The following is a 22,409-nucleotide window of genomic DNA, read 5'->3' as shown; positions in this document are numbered from 1 at the left end:
GGTCGCCAATTCGCAGTGAAGCTTTCCTTACTGCTGTTATTAAAGTGGCTTTTCTGACTATTTCCTACTTTTGAGGTTAGATCTCCATTTAATCAAGGAATATACTTATCCCTTCACACCTTGCAATGTGGATTGAGCTACTGCAATGTTGACAGCGATATTTAGTACTGCAGCCGTAGATCCCATTGGATTCTTTGTGAACTGAACCTGCAGTACCAAACAAGGCCACTACAATACAGACAGTGCTGATTGCACTGACAGAGTCCAGGGATCACTTGATGGATGGTGATCTAGATTAGCAGATTCCCACTGATCCACTATTGATGACCTAGCCTGAGGATGGATCAGTACTACTTGCTACTCTACCTGACCACGATGGGAAAAAAAAAAATCCACACCACCGATGAACTTTCCCACATCTGCCTTCTGCTGGTTCTGGTCATGAAAAGGTACCATATGGCAAAATATGGTGTAAATTGTCCCAATGCCTATCTGAAATCTCTAGTGTGGGTGAGAAAGTCACTCTTCGTACAATGATTCTTGCTGTATGGACTAGGATAGCAGTAATCACTCCGCTGCCCGTGTACAAGAGGATTGGGGGACTGAGCTACTGAGCATGTGTGACCACTAGCACAGGAAATATTAGGTGGACGTTCTAAGGAGGAACACCAGGGGCATAATACGAATATCTGGACACCGGTGCAATTTTATTTCAATTATTCCAATGGAAAAATTGCTAAGACTTATTATCAAACAGAGAAATTAAATATTTAAATTGTGGGAGAACCCCTGTAAGGCTTGTTCAGTAATGTATTCTGGATCCTCGCGATACATTATCTGTATAGTCACTGCCAAAACAAAACTTATTTACTCTTTAGGGTGGAGCGCCCGATTTACTGTTTATGCAGTATGGGTATTATTTAATCAATTCACTTCCAAGTACTGTTACACTACAAGTTGTGGCATCCCGCAGCAGGAAGAGCGTTGTATACGCCTAAGGCCAGCATATTGCTGAAACCTTACAACTGCCTCCAATGTGCAGCCCTCCCAACCGTCCAGGATACAGCAGGGCAGAGCACAAGCACAGGGTCCTGACACGGCCCTCCTCCGCTCTAGTACCGCCGGCTGCAGCCCCAAGCAGCAGCAAGAACAGGCCTTTCCCTTACGCTGCACTTAGCAACTCCTGCCCCCATTTCATTCAAAGTAGTAGTGTGTATGCATGATCTACTGAATCGGATCAGAAAAGTTACTAGATTGCGTGACCCCATAACAGTAGATTTAAAGAAGTAAGCCCCATTAGCAAACTGGGCCACAAAAGGTGCATTGATACTTTTTAGGGACACAGATGGGACAGAATTACTATGGGAGCAGGGTTACCAAGAGGTTTAGTGCACATAGCAGCAAGATGGGGAGTGTACAGAGATCAGATACGGCTGGAAGAATTCATCATGGTGGTCTGGGCTCTCGGAGAACAAAAAAAAGCCCAGGTGGACAACACCACCTTGATTAGAGGTTAACTGCGCTGTAATCACTATCATTAGTATCTGACCATTATGTGGTGACCGCATTATTAAAAAAGGTATACTAGAGCAGAGCTACTGCATTTTTGCCAGCATGAAAAAAAGCCTTTGCCTATTCATTCACTGATCGATGGTATATTTAGACGAGTGATGATCGGGTGGGTGAATGTTTGTGCTCCATCGGCCTGTGTAAAAGGGCCAAGAGTCACTGAGAACACTAGGCTCTTCTTGCACAGGGACAGAATCTCTTCTCACACATAGCCTGTTACTTCAGCTTCTGAAGAAGGTATTTTTTTTTTTACAAGTACTGAAACAGGCTTTAATATCAATCTTGTGGTAGTTCTGCTAGCACACAAGTACAAATTATAGGGTTGTCAGAGCATAATAGTGGCCAAATCATCACATTTTCAAGAGGGAATTGTACTTTAATCTGCCCTCGACCTGAGGTTATGAATTAGAGGTGAAGAATGCTATAAGGAAGAATGGAGGTAACAAAGGCTACCAAGGTGAAACACAAGGCAGCGGTGACCGGTAATCAGACAGAACACCTTTTTACTAGACCATAGATAATGATCGGTTTGGTGCATCGCTGCTGACAGTTCAGTTCTTACGAGTTTTGTGCCATCCAGTCCCAACCCTACATCATTCTGTTAAACTTCACTACATTTCCTGAAGGCATGTCTTTTATTAGAAGGGTGTTGCGGTTTCACAGGAAAAGCCAATTATGTATGTATAAATCAATTTTCTCCGCTAAGTGGGCTTGTAGCAAGGAGGCGGCACAACGATAGGCTGGCATAAACATCTTCCCTACGTCTACATAGCTGGTCCATTGCCAGTAGTTGGGATCAGGTTCCCTGGAGTCACCCCCTCACCGAGCTGTCCTCGGATTAGTTTTCTGCAGGCGACTAGGTGTCTCGGAGACTTTGTATGTAAACACACATAACCCCTTCTAGACTAAGCACATCTAGAGCCCAGTTCCTAATTGAAGGAGTTCTCCAGGAAAGGAAGATGGCAAAGTATTTGAGCCTTCTACTCAACCATTTTTGGAATTCTGTGTTGGAAATATATGCCGGACTGTAGGATTTTCTGAACAATCAGATGTGAAAAAGTATATATACATACACACAAACAATCGGAGAGCTGGCATGTGACATCTTGTAATCGGTAACATGGTACCGAGTGATGACCACATCACAATCTGCTCTCGTACAATGTGCGGACCTCTCCTCAGCGTAGCAGAAGGCAACAGTTGGCAGTCATGGGTAAATGTGGTGATTTTGGGCGCAGGCAGATTGTTGGTGCCCAGAGGTGTGGCACCAGGATTTCTGAAACAGTCGCACTTGTTGGCTGTTCACGAACCACGGTATCAAGAGTATACCAAGGCTGGGTGAACTGAAGGCAGACATTCAACAGAAGATCACATAGCGGCAGGCTATGTGTGGTTGATCCTAGAGGTGAACATCGCGTGGCATGTCCGGTATCTCAGTAATGTGCCACAGTGGACCAACAGACCTAGCCGTACAACAGCGAGGAAATCAGACAAATTTCCACACTGCGTATGTTGCATACCTTGCGACAACTGGGGTTCAATAGCTGAAGACCGACAAAAGTGCCCCTAATAACACCACATTGACTCATATGGGCACAGGAAAGACATCAACTGATGTTGGGCATTTGACAGAAGATCATCTTGAGTGATGTGTCCCGCTTTCTGCTGTAACATACAGATGGTGTAGTTTGCATCTGGCGTAAATCGCATGAAGCAGTGTCCGATTGGTAATTCGTTGTGGTTCAACCGTCTGGTGGTGGTGGTCTCATGGTCCGGGGGGGGGGGGGATTTTCCTGGCATTGCCTAGGACTCCTTGGTCATCATACCACAATCTTTGAATAGTGAACACTACACGGACCTGTGAGCTGACAATCTGCATCCATATTTTAAGAAAGTCTTCCTGGACCACAGTGCCATCTTTCAGCAGCACCATGCTCCATATCATCAAGCTCAGATCACTAGGGAGTGGTTGGGGGAACACCACAATGAATTCTCCACAGTGCCATGGCCCCCCAGTAATCCCATTGATCACGTTTGGGATACGCATTAAAGGACTGTGAGTTCCACAGCTCCCACTTATCCACAAAACGTGCACCAACTGATGGAGCTGCAGTGGCCATGGGTGGAGTTGAGTATGGAGGATGCTCACCACCTTGCGAAATGTGTCCGACATCTGAAAGCAATGATCACCCAAATGGTGGACCTACCTGTGGTTGGGTAGGTGTTCCTAGTGCAGTGATTGTTCAGTGTAATAAAATAAAATTAATATAGTTAGATATTTTTTGGTATTCGCTTTGTTTGCCCCTTGTGGGTGAAAAGCTTCTTCAATATAGCATTATACTACGTAGTTCTATGCAAGATATTGGCCGTATACAAAAAGCCATGCCAGATATTGGGCAATGAATGTTGTGCGATACACAGGTGCAGTCTTAAAATACCGGCACAGGGTATACCGCTGGCATGCCCTGCTGATGTGTGCCACCCTACAGATGTAGCTGGAGATGCTCTTCAAGTAGATGTCAGCATGCAGGGGAATTACTAAAACCCCGAAAGAAAACCTCCAATCTTCTGGTTTGTTACTGTAGAATAAACTTCAGTCTGGTTCCATTTACTCATCCAGAAACCTCAGCGGTTAAACAGCCTGAGTAATTGTGTAGCGCTCGCAGCATTCCTCATGTCCTGCTGAGCCAACACATTGGGAAACCTCATCCTGCACCGCAGTCTGGACGTGCTTGGGTCTCTGCCGCCACGCAGCAGCTCTGGATGCGTCTAGAGAGACACGTTTTGACAAACGGCCTAATTAATTGCAATGTACCGATAGATTGAAGACACATTTGCAGGCTATTCTTGGTCACTAAAAATAGGCTACGGACTGCGAACTTCTACGGCATGACAAAAGAATCCCATCATGTAGGGCCGAGAGCAGACATCAATAACCAGCAGCCCCCTAGACCCCCACTCTCAGGCTTTGTATATACTGGAAGTATCAGCCATTCCCAGCGAAAAGGAGAATTGGAACAGACTTGTTCTTGGGGATCCGTATTTGTACACCATACAGACCTGTGACTCTTGATGAGTCTAATTTACATATCTAATGTCTAAAAACTTCAAAGGATTCGACTGGGAACTGTCAGCGCTCAATGTTTTTCCTGCTGACCCCTAATGAAACTCCGATGAATTTGCGCTCTAGAACATAATTCCCGTTTTACCTGGCACCCCGTATTGGTTGCTGGCAGTTTGAAAAAGAAGCTCAAAACGCGTCACTAGCTGATATAAATAAAGCCATTTCTCTGTTTATCATCACGTGACTATCGTGGAGCTTGCATCTTGGTCCTAGTTTTTGATATTCTTCACTCCACGAATTTGGCACCCTCACAGCCCGTTTGGCTTAGCAGCGTTACTAGGATGACAGCGGCTGTGTCATAATTCTGGCAAGGCACTTTTCTGTCTTGTTTACCCACGCAGAAGCTCTGCCCACTTTGTTTTTTGGTGTCTCACATTCATTTCAATGTGGCTGACGAACGGCTATCTGTCAGCACCATTGAGATGGATGGAGACATTGCTCCACATGTGCTACCAGCAGTCCAGTCACCGCTAGAATACAGAAATGTGAGAAGGGATTGTGTACTAGGGGGGACGGACCCGTTCTTGGGATCCCAGTAGTCAGACCCCCACCAATCTATCAGTTTTCACCCATCCAGTAATTTTATCCACTGACTGGAATACCCTTTTATTGGCCGGTGGAAGAATGGCAGATAGAGGAAATCTCATCTGTCCTATCCCTACTTCCAGCGCACATTCACAATGTATGTCTTAAAGGTCCCAGTTCTCAACCCTTTAAACATATTATTTGAGCATTGTTTGGTTGTAGCAAAGTTTAACTTGAAAGATAACTTTCTGCAACAAGTTATCTTATTTTAAGCCATTATGGGTGTGCGGCTGATGGCAGTTAGATGACCGCTGCGGTAAATTAGAGGCTGCAGCACACAATACCAAAGTGCTGGTATGATCACACCCAGTATGTCAAGGCTGAGGTCAGGAGTTTGGACAGTGCCACTGCAGCATCTGATTGGACACAGCGGTCACCTGACTGCCGCCAGCCATAGACTTGGAAGTTGAGGCTGTCTGAGTCACTCAGGTAAGTCCAGAGGGGCTAAAAAGAGGAGGGTATAGTTTTTTTAAATGTAATTTTATGCCAGGCCAAGTTGCATTGAAAGGCTTTTGGTAATGATAAAACCCCTTTAACCCCTTAAGGACCAGGCTGTTTTGGTCCTAAAGGACCAGACACTTTAGTGATTTTACCCATGTGGTGGTTTTACTGCCCTATTTTTTTCCCTTGAGCTACCAAAATTAGTTTTGCTGTATTTCCCCCCCCCCCCTGACATATAGGGCTAATTTTTTAATATATTATTTCACTGGCTGCAGCTCTGCTCTAAACAGGGGGGCATCTGGCAGTCACGAGGTCTCTGGGTCATATAGTGGAAATACCGGTAATACGTCTACTTTCTCCTCTGGGTCTCGACCTGTCCAGCTTGATTGCCGGAGCAGAGGCTTTAATTCCGCGCCGTACACATGCTATCAGCTGGAATTAAAGCCCAGGACCAATTGCTGTATATTTACCGCGCTTGGTCCTTAAGGGGTCAAAAAGCTTCCATTTCAAGTACCTGGGGATTCAGATCTCTAATGACTGAAATTTTTCCCTGGACCTTAATGCTTTCCCTCTGGTAGACCACTTTACTTCTAATTTGAAGATATGGGGCGCAGTCCCTTGTGATAAGATTGAAGGTTTGAAGGTCTCCAAGGCTGCCATGACCAACTGCTTATTACAGACCGGCTGTCAAAACGTGGTATAATGCAATACTGTGGTATTGCAATATACTGTATGAGCGATCAAAAGATCGCAAATTCAAGTCTCCTATTGGGACTAAGAAAAAAAAATGTAAACATAAATACATTTTTTTTAACCTATTAGAATAAAAAAAAAGGTAATAAACGTTTTAAAAAAAACCACTACTTTTTTTTCAGTACATTATATAATCCATTAAATGGTACCATTAAAACATACAGCTCCTCCCGCAAAAGACAAGCCCTTGGACCGCTACATTGATGGATAAATAAAAGTTATGATTTTTCTGAAGGAAGAAAAAACCCAAAAAAGAAAGAAGGGCGGCGTCATTAAGGGGTTAATGAGTACGTTTTGAAGAACGCGGTCTTACTAGCCTATTCCATGGCTTTTTTTTGCTGTGCACTGATCATCTGCCTAAGGACCCCTACGGAGCTCCACATGTAGTACACTGTGTTATATCCCAGCCCATAGAGAGTCATTGTATAAAGACAGTCTTTTGTAATGATCTTTCATACAGTGATTAATATTGATTACAATGCTGCACACGGTTCGTTACATAAGTATAATTATAACCGTGACCTAATGATAACATCATGTACACATGATACAATAGGAAAAGTGCAATCCTGCCCAAACAAGCCAGAAACCCACACATACAGTCATAGGAATAATCACCGACACACGACATCCACATCTATAATTTGGGCTGCAGTAAAAACCCATGACCGACTCTTTCCAAAAATTTTCTTTCCAATAAAGTTGGAAAATGTGCAGACTAAGTCCAAATGACTCATTAAAATGTACTTTTCTTGCAGCATGGGCATGCTTTGCCCAAATTTGTACTGAAAATGTATAATTTCGGTCTTTTCCTTTATTATGTCAACATATTCCCGAAAGGAAAAGCGGGGAAAATTGCCAAGTTGTAATTAAAGCTTTTACTGCCAGAAAACCTGAACGCAATCAGCTCTACGGTACAGAAACGCCTTCCCCTTGATCATGATGAATGGCTTCTGGACATGTAGATGCGACTAACGTTTACCAAGCTGATCAGGATTTTTAACTTCTCCCCCCAGAAACTTTTGTATTACTTTCTAGACATAAACCGCAGACTTTGTAATAATCTAATCAGCGCTTCCAGCCATCGGAGCCTCATTAGGCTTGTATACAGTTTGCTGTGGTTTTATATGCGTTCCTTCCCTGAAGCTGGCGCTGTGGCTATTAGCTGATTGCCATGCTGAATTTCATATTTAAAGGGGTTGTCATGCTGAAGCAAAGCCTTTAAGGGCAGAGGTACCATCCGCATAGGGCAAAAGTATTAACGGGTGCTCGCCATTGAGAGTCTGGACTAGAATGTAATTTTTAGGGCATTTTTAAAACATGGCACCCATATAAATTTATAGAGGACGTGTCTAGGAAGTTATCTTAAAGGGAACCCGTCATGGTGAACAGTCTGATCTGTGGACAGATTGGTAGAGAGGGGGAAGAGCTGAGAAAATGGATATATAGTTTTGCGGGAAGTCTTTCCTGTATGGCAGAAATGGCTGTCAATCGTTGAGTAGGACCGCCTACTGGACTCCCAACGGCCAAAATAGTAGAGATTGACATGAATCAAGTTATACTGGAACTTTTGTAGCAATGCTATATATCAATCTGCTCTATAACATGATGTCTGCTGATCGACTGCATGCTTAGAGGGAACCTGTCCCTAGATGCATCGTCCTTTGAAGTCGCAGCGGCTCAAGAAACTCTGACTCTTTTCAGAGTCCCGCGTGCACACTCCTATACAAATCTATGGGAGAGAGCATGGACAGGACTCTGAAATGGGTCGGATTTTAGTGCACCACTGGGACTTCAAAAAAGGACACCGATGGCTATAGGGACGCAAGTATAAAAAAAAAAAAAAAAAATCATCCCCCAGCTCTCCTACACTTTCCCTAACTGTACCATATAACTTCGCTTGTGGGGACGTGACAGGTTCCCTTTAAAGGGGTATTCCCATCTTGGCTTTTTAGAACAGAGATAGAAAACCGCTACCATGGCTACTGTCCATTCAGCCGAAGCATATGGAGAGCGCTAAGCATTTAATGCAGTGCTGTTTCCATAGTTCTCATTGAAGTAAATGAGAACTACAGAAACAGTGTGGAGTGCTGCGCTATGCTGTTCCCGTAGCACCCTTTGGCTTTAATGCGAGCTACGAGAACAGCAATGTGCTAAGCACTCAGCTCATCGGAACAGAATAGTTGTGTTTTCCCATTTCAGCCATGAAATACCCCTTTGTGACAAGCTCCTTTTATAGTGCCATTACCAAAGCAATAAAAAGCAGAAATGCCATAATGATTGAAATACAAAAAAAAAAAAAAAAAGTTTTTAAAAAGCATAGTAGCAGAGTATGTTAGTCTAAAAACAGACAAATGTCCATCCAGTTCAGCCTATTAACCCCCCAATGTTGATCCAGAGGAAGGCCAAAAAACCCCAATGAGATAGAAGCCAATTTTCCCCTATTTATGGGAAAAAGATTCCTTTCCGACTCCAATCTGGCAATCTGAATAATCCCCGGATCACCGACTCGTCTGAAGTTATTAATGACTATAACATGTAATATTGTAACGCCCAAGAAAATCGTCCCGGTCCCTCTTAAACTCCTTTACTGAATTTGCCATCAGCACGTCCTCAGGCAGAGAGTTCCATAGTCTCACTGCTCTTACAGTAAAGACCCCCCTTCGATGTTGGTGTAGAAACCTTCTTTCCTCTAGACATAGAGGGTGCCCCCTTGTTACAGTCACAGTCCTGGGTATAATAGATGATGGGAGAGATCTCTGTATTGTCCCCTAATAGATTTATAGATCGTTTTTAGGTATTTTTTCTAAATTAAACAATCCCAATTTTGATCACCTCTCTGGGTATTGTAGTAAAATTCTATAGTAAATGCATTGCAGAGTTTAAAACCACATGCTCACCATTTCTAATTATTCTAAACGCACCAAAAGAAAACAAGTTTTAAAAAGTCCTAAAGGCGGATTTTTTTTATTTAGCCTATTGCTATATTTAAAAGAAGTGATCTAGTTTGTAAAAAGAGAAGAAAAAAAAAAAGAGAAGAGAGCTGTAAACGTTAAGAAAAAGAAAAAAACATCACCACAATACTCAACTCCTCAGTCCTCTACAGATTGCCGATTTTCCTGCGGGTCCGCAGTCTTTGCCTACACGGGGCCATCACATGAGCGCTACAGCCAATCAGTGGCCTCAGTGTTCATGCGCCGTACTTACTGGCATGACCAATCTGTGACGAGAGCGATCGTAATCTGGCACGTAACCAATGAGCCTATGGATTGGTAGCAGCCGTCATACGCCAGCCAGCCACTTGTCTACAGACTGGTGGCCCACTGGAACATCAGCACTGGATAAGCAGGGGACTAAAGGAGGAGAGCCCCTAATAACCCATTTTAATGATAAAGGTCAAGTGTTAAGCTGTGAAACATACTCACACATGCAGTATGGATTAATCACACAGCTAAAGTAGCACGATTTTTCAAACCGCCACGTATGACCATAATGAAGACGTCCGTTCTGGCTGGAGTGCTGACAGAGTCAAGAGTTCTTCACAAGTGCCATGTAAATCCAATGCCCCCCTCAGCCTCCAGCTGTAGGACATGCACAGGCCAGTAGATCTTTCCTAGTTTGTGTTACTTAGTGTGATCTTCGTATCTACTGGAACTAATAAGTGATAAATGATTTTAGTAGGATAGCCCTCATCTACTGCGCAGGTGATAAATCACTGATCGGGGGGCCGACCGCTGGAACCTCCAAGGATCACACGACTGGTGCACCTAGTCGCCTTAATGAATCTAGCAACTATGTTCATGTGGGACTACTTCTCCACTACCATCTATGGAGATAGCCAAGTGTAGTGCCCAGCTAGTCCCACATAAGTGAATAGACCAGTGGTCATGTATGTGCACTGCTGCTCCATGCACCCAGTGGGACTTGTTGGGCACCATTCTCGTAATCATTGCTGAGCCCAGCAGTCGGATCAATCATTAACACCTGGTGGATTAACCCCTTTAAAAAGGTGTTGCCCTATCAGGACAATCCTTGGCAAATGCCCTTTTAGCATGCCAGGTGAGACACAAACCAGAATTGAGAGCAACTAACAAGCAGCAGCTCTCGCTCCAGGTGACTAGGGGAAGTCCATGTAATACTACATTTCACCTGTAGTGGCCACTATAGGGGCAATAAGCAAGGAATGGTAACGCCTCCTGCAAAATCAACTGCTGTTCATGGGTCTCGATAGCTGGACTCTGGTGTAAAAGGGGTTGTCTGGTATGAAAAACTCCCTTCAAATTCTGTAGTAGTGCGATAATTATGCATGCTTTCCATACAAAATGTTCTGTACTAATGTTAATGTTCCAAGTTCAGGGTGACACCCAGATGTGCAACTTGATGGAACCTGCAGCGGATTATACGCCAAAGATGTCTCATTATTACTCAGTGCATCCTCCACTTCACACAATAGGTGAATGGAGTTACACGCCGTATACATTTCTTAATCCATACAGCTGTAACCCTTTGAGTTGAGCCTTTTAAGTAGACGAGGCACACAAGGACAAAAGGTATTGCGCTGCGATAAAAACCAACGTCTGCGGTTTTGGAGGGTTAACCCGGAGATAACTAACGAGCTGTTAACAAAGACGTCTATCAGAAATACTTAAATGACCTAAGCAACATTTTTGAGCACATATGTTATAGAGCTCACGGTGAAGTCAAGCTGAGCAAAGCCTCATCGATGAGCTCCCCAGAGATAGAACGGAGCCAGACTCATAAACCAAGCTTTGGAAGGGTCTTAAATGCTGCGCCGTACATGGTCATGTGCTAGATTTACTTTATTGTCACACCTAGTCTATTATCAGACTAGGGAGAGATATACATCTTAGCGTGGATAAAAGTGGATATCTGGACAGAAGTGATATCTGCAACATTGAGGCACATTATGTCATACACACATGTATAACCTATAGGGGGGATGGAAGGCTTGAGCCGGCTAGCTGAACCAGGATTGAACTCGCAACCTTCAGGTCGTGAGCAGGAGCTTGGGACTGCACACTGCTGCCTTAACACTCTGCGCTACATGTATATATGCAATGTAGGATATTGCTGTTCTTCACATGATGAAATCAAGGAATATAAAGTATATGCAGGAGACAACAATGGTGTAAACCTTATGCTGAAAGCCTTCTGCAAACAAGGAGACAGAAGGAGAAAAAACCCCAGTCAGCAGAGCTTACAATTTAAGAGGGTAGATGGAAAGTTTGCTTTTGTACCGTGCACCAGGCACATGCAAGGGGGTTATACATAATGCTGAATGAGACGTCAATTATTTGTGATATGTGCAAGCAGCATGGAATAGTGAAGGGCATAAGGATTCAGTTAAGTAGTAGTTGAGTCATAGCTCATCAGTTAAACAAAAAGTTAAAGGCAATGTGACAGCGATGAAACCTTAAAGGGAAACCATCACCTCTGAACAGCACCATAAACTTATTTCACAGCACTCAAGTAATTTATTTATTACCCCCCAGCAAACTGGGTACTCATTTTACCGACCTCAGAAGGATGGAAGGCTTGAGCCGACTACCTGAACCAAGCGAGGATTGAACTTGCAACCTTCAGGTCTAAGTTATGGTGCTGTTCCACGAGGTCATGGGGTGCTGGGGGATGTACATTTTATACTCATTCACTTCCTGCTGTTGAAGATCGCATATGGTCTAAAAATCGGACTCCTTTCAGACCGCTGTGTGCGCGCCCCCCCATAGACTTCTACGGCAGACTGAAGAGTCAGACTACACTCGATCTTTACCAGCAGAGAGAGCAGGAGCGGGGGAGTATAGAAAAACACAACCACCGGCAACCAATCACCTCCGGAACAGTACAATAACTTAGGTTATGGTAATATTCCAAGGTGACAGGTTTCCTTTCTTAGCCGATGGTTCGGAAAGAATGTTTTTTCTCCCGAACACAGCCCCGTGTGAGGGTGCAAGCGATCAGCCAACAAACTAAAAGACGCTCATTTGTCGGTGACTACATCCTTTTATAGGGCACCAAAAATCATCCTTGCTGGCAGCACATCTCCCCATATAAATAAGGAAGCACTACCGACAATGATAAAAGTGTATGCAGGATGAACAATTGAAGTACATTGGTCCCACATCACCCTTTACTGCTTTGCCTTCGAACTGGCGAAGGAGTCATAAATGGCTCCTACCGTGGTTCTAGTATTCAACAGAGTGCCGATACCATCAATCAGTGCTCATCTTGTTTCTCAGTGTAACAAGGGTGCTCAAATTAGTTTTGGCAAAAGATACCTCACAGGCAACCAATTTCTCATGTCTCTTTCCTGTTCTGGTTTCTCAGCTCTCATGTCTGACTATGTTCTTCTCAAACATCTGGCACTTGTGTCTTATGGTGTTTGCAGATTGTCTTTTAAACAACCAAAACATTGTACTATATAAATTTGCTTACCTTGATTACTTCAGGCGTCTGCTGAATCGACAAAGTAGACCCAGAATCCTTAATTTGGCTCTGAAAATTTGGGGACGAAAGCGGAGGTTGAGGAACCAAAGTTTCTTGCAGGATCTTCATAACTTCCTTCTGTTTAGACAGAGTTCCTCTGCCTGACCTCCAGTCCACAAGCTCTTGAGCAAAGTCCTCAATGCTGCCCAATATGCGCAACAAAAGATTGTCATCGTCCCCGGTGGAACTTGTGCTAGAATCTTTTCCAAGTGCAGATTGTGCTAGGAGATCCTCCTTGAGAACAGGAAGTCCAGCTGGTAATTTGGAAGGTGCTGGTGAAGACAATGGTGGGTTTTTTAAAGTGCTTTCAATTTTAAGAGAAAAACGTTCCAAATCTAGAAGGAGTTTATCTATTTCCTCATGGTCATGGCTCCTGCCCATTCTCATTGGCACTACTGTATTCACATTATTGGGAGCTGAGAGAGTTCGGGCATTTTCAGTGGCAGTGTTGGGAAGTTCTGGAGAGCAAGTCAAAGGAGTCTCGGCAGGTACATGAGAACTGGTCGACGGATCGCGGCACAGACTTTCCGCTGACCAGCGTTTGCTTTCCGACACTACTGGGGCACACATGGTTGGGGATCTCTTTTGGTGAAGAGCCATTTGTGAATCTGAATCCTCTTCAATAAAGAGTTTTTCTGTTGAGTTCCTTGGCAACTTTTCTTTAGTGTGTAAAAGTGTTGGAGGACTGGTTTGTTGAGAAGTTGTAGAAAGACTTTTTGGAGCACTGGCTTGGTTCTGTTTATTTCTTTGCCAAGTCTTTGCAGGTAACGGAGGAGCTACGTCTGGCATGGATTTTACTGTATTAGGGTCACCGGCACTGATGTGTTGTGAAGTAGATTCGTGATTTTCATTGGTGGTTGATGATATGGCTTTCAAAGAAGGGGGAGCGTGAACAACATCTTCATACTTTGGAGGCTGTTCGTGACCATAGATTGGTGAAAATGGATGTTGTTGCAGACTGTTGAGGCTTTTTACAAGTTCAGCCAAGTCATTAGGTTCGGTTCTTCCATGGGAACCTTGTTCCAGTTCAAAGGGAAGCTTTTTAAGATAAGAAGATAGCCTTGCCATGACATTCATATAAATGATCTCAGGATTTGGAAAATGATCAGAACCCTTTCCATCTCCCATACCACCGCTGCTTCCACCAACGGATCTGTTTTTTATGCATTGTTTTATTATATTAGTACATTTCTTCAGGTCTTCAGAACATTTCAGAAGAATGTCTAAGCACATCTTTATATCCTCACCAGATCCGGAGTTGTCAAGCTTGTGCTTCTTCAAAATCTGGTTTATCAGGTTGTCTTCCGATAGCCCTTGTAAATAGAGCGAGGCCAAATGAATATTCTGATCTAAAGATGTGCCATGGGACATAATTGATTTTTCTTCCGACGCCTGAGACTGTACCAAAGCAAAAGGTGGACAATTTTCATTGTTACCGAATTGGCCGTATATAAAGTCATAATCGGCCGACTTCCTACCAAAAGATTCGGGACGGACTTTTCGACCTTTCCTGAGATTGACATGCTGGTTTGAGGCATTCTTTAGCTTTTCAAAGGAGAACTCCTTTGTTTTTCCACTTGCAAGATTTATAGCTTCACCTGTTATATCTTTCAAACTGCTGGTATTCTGGGTGGTGGAAGGCTTTTTAACCTTAAGGTTCAAATGAGGGTAATCCTCACCACAAACCACAGTTTCACCCACCAAGATTTTGTTACCAACATCTCCGCTATGATCAGGGGGAGTTCCTTCAGGAGCTTTCAGAAGTTCTGAGCACACGGTGTGATGTGCAACCAGGCACTGAACCCCAAATTTATGAGCCTGACAACGTCCAGGACAATAGTGTATTACATTTTGAAACCTATTGTCCAGCACCACGCTATTATAACATGTAATTTTGCTCACAATCACCTTGTAAGGTGCCGCCATCAGGAAAATAAATAAATAAATTAGATTTGTAAAAAAATCTTAAAAATTTGCACCCATCTTACGCTTCATTCATGACGTAAAATATATCCATGCGGGAAAGGCTTGACGTATACTTCCCATAGAAACGATATTAAAAATAACACAACTGCTCGAATGCACACATGCTGAGAATAAATAGAATCTCCCAACGCAACAATTCATAGAGTAATCCACTAAGCGGTGTCAGTTTCCAATCGACTTTGAAGGGGAGGAGAAGAGAAATACTAGCTTATCTCTGTATCTTGTCCTCAGATTGTACAGAACTGCATCTCCTAACGGCCTTTCCATGTCACCACGTGAGGCCCCATGTGAAAATACAGACTGCTGACTGCAAAAACATGGCCGTACAAAAAAAAAATAGTCAGGTTGCAAAGTTTTTGTATTGGCTTTCTCGAATAGAATTCAAATCATCATTCCTCTTGAGGGGTTATTCTTCAGGAATCTTAGGCATAGCACATTAAATAAAGAAGACTACCTATAAAAAAAAATGAAAAAAAAAAATCAAAATTAAGATGCAAGTGGAGCATTTGTAAAACTAATTAATGCATGAGCATAACATGGAATAGATGGGAAAACACAACTTCATTCGATCAAGTATATTTGGGCAAAACTGGAAAAATCTCCGATGCGGTTTGTGGCAATATAAATGGATACCCATCTTAAAGCTAACCTGGGACTGGAGGTGGCAGTTATATTACCTGCTGTTGGTCTTCTGTGCGGATTCCCCTCTGATATTCCGGTTCTTACAACCGTTTTTAGCCGTCCAGGATGGCCAACTCAATCTTTAGACTGCCTAATTCCCACAGTGCATCGGTAATGTTAGACTACCAATGCACTACATCTGCTCTCTGATTGGCTACCACTGCTCACATGATCAGTGCAGTATGTGTATTAGGCAGCTGGATGAGAGTGGCCATCATGGACAGCTGAAAACAGGATCTCGAGCGGATGTATAGGATGGACATTGGCACAAAAGAATGACAGCAAGTAATATACTCTCTGCCCTACAGTCCAGGGAGAGAATCTTTTCCCGAGAGTCGTTATAAATCTGAAGAACAGAAAATCTGTAGGCAAGGATAGGCCCATTTGCACTACTTCCCCATTACAGAAAATTTACCAACTGCTAATAATGAATTTTACCCATCCCTTTAAGAAAGGCTACCACTTATGTTTGAATGTTTATGGACATGTGACCAGCTGTCAATCTCAGATCTGCGATTTACCCCCATCAGCAGTCCATAACGGTGTTTTAAATAATTTCTTGCCCAGCTGAGACCTCCCAGACGTACTGACAGCTGAAATAGCTGCCAGGCGCTGCCACTTCAGACTTACTCCGAAGATAAATACCATTACTTATATTAATATTTATTCTGAAATCATTTCAAGTAAAGCAGTGGCGGCCCAGGACTTTTTTTTTGCCACTTGCAGCAAATTGTAAGATAAACATCGGAAAATCCTGTTTGCTTAACATCATAAAAGGGACAGACTCTGATTTTCGGCAGTTTGCAAACCGTAATATTATATATGTCAAACTTTGCATTCAAGTCCAAACCCAGTTCTCTTTATGATCTTCAAGTCTAGTTTTATTTCAAAGCATGTGAAGGATTACCCAAGAATGCCGGAGGCCTCAATTTATGAAAATTACTAAAGGGTCGATTAGCTGACTAAAAGGGCTGTGGTGCTTAAACAAGCTCTTCGTCCCTTTCATTGTTTACTTGGCACAGCTCCATACTTTTGGCAATGGTGGTGTCTGGTATTACAGCTCACTGCAGATCGATCCCATTCGAGTGAATGAAACTCAGTCACCAAAGAAGTCAGAACCGCTACTAAAAGTAGGAAGCCAAGCATAGGCCACCAATATTGTAAGTCTTGGAGAACAAAATTGCTTCGGTTTACAACAGTGGGCCCCCATGCAACTTGAATTGCCAGCTTATGCTACATGTATGGCTGACTTAAAAAGGATTTAAAAGTTTTTCCCGGGAGTAAAACTAGAGATGACTTGTCCTCTTAAGTCATCAACAGTTGACCAGCGGGGTCCGCTGCTCATGATTCCTACTGATCAGTCGAATGAAGAGGCCGCAGTACTCGGATGAGTGCTGTGACCCATTGTCAGGTCTAGGACGTCACGGTTATTAGTCACATGGACTGAGAGCAGCTCAGTCCCATTCAAATAAATGGGACTGAGCTGCAATACAACATATGGTGCTATGCCTAGTATTGACTGAAGTGACAACGGCAGTCACTCGAAAGCCACTCAAGTGTACTTTAATCAGCTGATCGACAAGCATCCCTAGTGGTGGACCTCCACTGCTCAACTATTGATAACTTACATAGGTCATCAACAGTTTACTCTAAAATAAATCCATTTAGGGTGTATTGATATGGTGCAGAAATGCTGCCAAATTTCCGCAGCACAAACAGTTACTATTAAAGTGAGTAGGATTCAAGCAAATACCTTTCCTGTAGAGGAAAAAAAAATGCTGCAGATTTTCTGCTGTAACTGTGCTGGAACTTTAAACTGCGGTTTTGCTGCGGAAAATCTGCAATAAAATCGCAACATGTGAACGCAACGTTAACGGGTTGTACCAAGATTTTAACTTATCCGCTATCCATGGGATAGAGGAAAACTGTCCGATAGGTGAGGGTCTATCTGCTGGGACCTCCACTGTTCACAAGGATGAGGGTCCCCCCCTTCCCCATATGAATGCAGTGGCGGTTGAGTGTGTGCGCTGCGGCTCCCTTCATCTCTATGGTCCTGCCGATGAGAAGCAGAGTACAGCGGTCCGCCATCTCCCGCGTTCTCATAGTAAAAGTACTTAATCTACTTTGTCTTTGTAATAACATGACTACAAGTGTAGCTGACAGCGTCACTACAAATAAGAATCAATACCCTGGGAAAGTCGCATCCATCACAAATGCTCATTCTCCGATGACAAATAGCTGCAGAGGCAAGAACACGGACAAGGGGTAGGAAAAAAAGAAGAAGCTAATTAGACAGCAGCTGACAAAGCCTGGAGACAAAAATATCAGAGGTCACGGTGTTAGTGAAAAAACTACAACTACGACCAGACAGCTGCAAAATCAGCCGTGTCATGTGCTGTACGGCAAAGCTACAGCCATCCAAAGAGGAGAGCCTCCACCGAATAGGCATTTATACATCCATCTGTGCTGCAATGGGGACCCTGAAAGAATGCAATACACAATCACACCCGATTAGTACCATTCAAGTAAATGACAACCCCTCTGGGCACACGTCTGACTCATAAGTGTAACGGTCCATCCTGATGACCATCATACAGTAAAACCCATTAGGACGAATATTTCTATAGGTAAGCATATAGCAAACACCAAAATTACAAAAAAACGATGTCCTCAATCTAACAACCGAGCTATAGAAATATACTTGTGAGACCCTAATGAAAGAAGTAACCATTTATCCAAGTCCTCAGCCCTTCCATCTACGAAATATGATGGGATCCTAGCTCCTAGACCCGGTCACAAGCAGCGCCCAACAACGATCCCCATTTAGGGGCAGACACACTGTGTGTGTGGGACATTCACTTGCATGGGAACATCTCTTGGAAAAAGTTGACACCATATTTAGGAAGCCTGTGAAAGGGTAAATCTAGGTAAAGATGCAACCGAAAGATCCTTCCCCCTTCCTCCTGTGGCCACCAATACTGTGCCGCTGCTTGGGGGGCTATACATAGAGGGGTCAAGCCAGGGGTCCTACACTGTGAGGCAGAGAGTGTCCCGAACGCAAAATTATTACACCTATAGTAAATCTATATAAGCAGAACTTTAGAGGATGGATAGAAACTAGTGGTGGTAGTGGTAAAGAAATGCCTGTAGTACTACTAGTGGTGGTGGTAGTGGTAAAGAAATGTCTGTAGTACTACTAGTGGTGGTGGTAGTGGTAAAGAAATGCCTGTAGTACTACTAGTGGTGGTGGTAGTGGTAAAGAAATGCCTGTAGTACTACTAGTGGTGGTGGTAGTGGTAAAGAAATGCCTGTAGTACTACTAGTGGTGGTGGTAGTGGTAAAGAAATGCCTGTAGTACTACTAGTGGTGGTGGTAGTGGTAAAGAAATGCCTGTAGTACTACTAGTGGTGGTGGTAGTGGTAAAGAAATGCCTGTAGTACTACTAGTGGTGGTGGTAGTCGTATAAAATGCCTGTAGTACTACTAGTGGTGGTGGTCGTCGTATAAAATGCCTGTAGTACTACTAGTGGTGGTGGTCGTCGTATAAAATGCCTGTAGTACTACTAGTGGTGGTGGTCGTCGTAAAGAAATGCCTGTAGTACTACTAGTGGTGGTGGTCGTCGTAAAGAAATGCCTGTAGTACTACTAGTGGTGGTGGTAGTGGTAAAGAAATGCCTGTAGTACTACTAGTGGTGGTGGTAGTGGTAAAGAAATGCCTGTAGTACTACTAGTGGTGGTGGTAGTGGTAAAGAAATGCCTGTAGTACTACTAGTGGTGGTGGTAGTCGTATAAAATGCCTGTAGTACTACTAGTGGTGGTGGTAGTCGTATAAAATGCCTGTAGTACTACTAGTGGTGGTGGTAGTCGTAAAAAATGCCTGTAGTACTACTACTGGTGGGGGTAGTCGTAAAAAAATGCCTGTAGTACTACTACTAGTGGGGGTAGTCGTAAAAAAATGCCTGTAGTACTACTACTAGTGGGGGTAGTCGTAAAAAAAATGCCTGTAGTACTACTACTAGTGGGGGTAGTCGTAAAAAAATGCCTGTAGTACTACTACTAGTGGGGGTAGTCGTAAAAAAAATGCCTGTAGTACTACTACTAGTGGGGGTAGTCGTAAAAAAAAATGCCTGTAGTACTACTAGTGGTGGTGGTAGTCGTAAAAAATGCCTATAGTACTACTACTGGTGGTGGTAGTCGTTAAAAAAAAATGCCTGTAGTAAGACTACTAGTGGGGGTAGTCGTAAAAAAATGCCTGTAGTAGTACTACTAGTGGTGGTCGTAAAAAAATGCCTGTAGTACTACTACTAGTGGTAGTAGTCGTGAAAAATGCCTGTAGTGGTACTAGTGGTGGTAGTCGAATGAATTGCCTGTAGTGGTACTAGTGGTGGTAGTCGTAACAAATGCCTGTATTAGTAGTAGTGGAGGTTGGTGGCAGTGGTGGTAGTAGTAGTAAAACATAACTTTAGTAGTAGTAGTTGTAGTAGTAGTTGTAGTAGGTGGCAGTGGTAGTAAATAAATGTATGTAGTAGTACTGAAAAATGCCTGGCAGTAGTACTGGTGATAGTAGTAAAAAATGCCTCTAGAAGTAGTAGTGGTTGGTGGTAGTAAAAAAAAATAAATAAAAATAATGCCTGTAGTATTAGCAGTAAAAAAAATGCCTGTAGTATTAGTAGGTGGCCACAGTAGTAAAGAAAAACAAAAAAACACGACTTCAGTAGTAGTAGTGATTGGTGGCAGTCGTAAGACATGCCCGCAGTACTAGTAGTAGTTAGACATGCCTGCAATACCAAAAGAATGCCTGCAGTACTAGTAGTAAGACATGCCCGCAATAAGAATGCCTGCAGTTCTAGTAACGTATGCCTGAAGTACTAACAAAGAACGCCAGCAGTATTAGTAGTAGCGGTAGTAAGACATGCCTGCAATACTAACAAAGAATGCCTGCAGTACTAGTAGTAATGGTAGTAAGACCTGCCCGCAGTACTAGTCGTAGTACTAGCAGTATTAAGACCTGCCCGCAGTACTAGCAGTATTAAGACCTGCCCGCAGTACTAGCAGTATTAAGACCTGCCCGCAGTACTAGCAGTATTAAGACCTGCCCGCAGTACTAGCAGTATTAAGACCTGCCCGCAGTACTAGCAGTATTCAGACCTGCCCGCAGTACTAGCAGTATTCAGACATGCCCGCAGTACTAGCAGTATTCAGACATGCCCGCAGTACTAGCAGTATTCAGACATGCCCGCAGTACTAGCAGTATTCAGACATGCCCGCAGTACTAGCAGTATTCAGACATGCCCGCAGTACTAGCAGTATTCAGACATGCCCGCAGTACTAGCAGTATTCAGACATGCCCGCAGTACTAGCAGTATTCAGACATGCCCGCAGTACTAGCAGTATTCAGACATGCCCGCAGTACTAGCAGTATTCAGACATGCCCGCAGTACTAGCAGTATTCAGACATGCCCGCAGTACTAGCAGTATTCAGACATGCCCGCAGTACTAGCAGTAGCAGTATTAAGACCTGCCCGCAGTACTAGCAGTAGCAGTATTAAGACCTGCCCGCAGTACTAGCAGTAGCAGTATTAAGACCTGCCCGCAGTACTAGCAGTAGCAGTATTAAGACATGCCCGCAGTACTAGCAGTAGCAGTATTAAGACATGCCCGCAGTACTAGCAGTAGCAGTATTAAGACATGCCCGCAGTACTAGTAGTAGCAGTATTAAGACATGCCCGCAGTAGTAGCAGTATTAAAACATGCCCGCAGTACTAGTAGTAGCAGTATTAAGACATGCCCGCAGTACTAGTAGTAGCAGTATTAAGACATGCCCGCAGTACTAGTAGTAGCAGTATTAAGACATGCCCGCAGTACTAGTAGTAGCAGTATTAAGACATGCCCGCAGTACTAGTAGCAGTATTAAGACATGCCCGCAGTACTAGTAGTAGCAGTATTAAGACATGCCCGCAGTACTAGTAGTAGCAAGACATGCCCGCAGTACTAGTAGTAGCAAGACATGCCCGCAGTACTAGTAGTAGCAAGACATGCCCGCAGTACTAGTAGTAGCAAGACATGCCCGCAGTACTAGTTGTAGCAAGACATGCCCGCAGTACTAGTTGTAGTAAGACATGCCCGCAGCACTAGTTGTAGTAAGACATGCCCGCAGTACTAGTTGTAGTAAGACATGCCCGCAGTACTAGTTGTAGTAAGACATGCCCGCAGTACTAGTTGTAGTAAGACATGCCCGCAGTACTAGTTGTAGTAAGACATGCCCGCAGTAGTTGTAGTAAGACATGCCCGCAGTACTAGTTGTAGTAAGACATGCCCGCAGTAGTTGTAGTAAGGCATGCCCGCAGTAGTTGTAGTAAGGCATGCCCGCAGTAGTTGTAGTAAGGCATGCCCGCAGTAGTTGTAGTAAGGCATGCCCGCAGTAGTTGTAGTAAGGCATGCCCGCAGTAGTTGTAGTAAGGCATGCCCGCAGTAGTTGTAGTAAGGCATGCCCGCAGTAGTTGTAGTAAGGCATGCCCGTAGTACTAGTAGTAGTAGTAGTAAGACAAGCCCACAGTAGTAAGATATGCATGCAATACTAACAAAGAATGCCTGGAGTTCTAGTAGTAGTAACGTATGCCTAAAGTACTAACAAAGAATGCCAGTAGTACTAGTAGCAGTAGCAAGATATCCCTGCAGTACTAGTAGTAATAGCAAGATATGCCTACAGTACTAGTAGTAATAGTAAGATATGCCTGCAGTACTAGTAGTAATAGCAAGATATGCCT

The 22,409-nt window shown here is 43.6% G+C and overlaps 1 protein-coding gene across 3 annotated transcripts in view; it reads right to left on the bottom strand.

The window, feature by feature from the left end:
• Positions 1–22,409, bottom strand: part of PPP2R3A (protein phosphatase 2 regulatory subunit B''alpha) — a 160,052-nt gene that overhangs the window by 53,584 nt on the left and 84,059 nt on the right. For all 3 annotated transcript variants that reach the window (XM_066597985.1, XM_066598002.1, XM_066597993.1), the window contains one exon: positions 12,926–15,416. In XM_066597985.1, the coding sequence (XP_066454082.1) occupies positions 12,926–14,902 (1,977 nt within the window). In that variant the 5' untranslated portion in view covers positions 14,903–15,416. The remainder of the gene's footprint in view (positions 1–12,925; positions 15,417–22,409) is intronic.

This window comes from Eleutherodactylus coqui, chromosome 1 (assembly GCF_035609145.1).
Source record: "Eleutherodactylus coqui strain aEleCoq1 chromosome 1, aEleCoq1.hap1, whole genome shotgun sequence".
NCBI lineage: Eukaryota > Metazoa > Chordata > Amphibia > Anura > Eleutherodactylidae > Eleutherodactylus > Eleutherodactylus coqui.
This window is presented reverse-complemented; position numbering and strand designations above follow the sequence as displayed.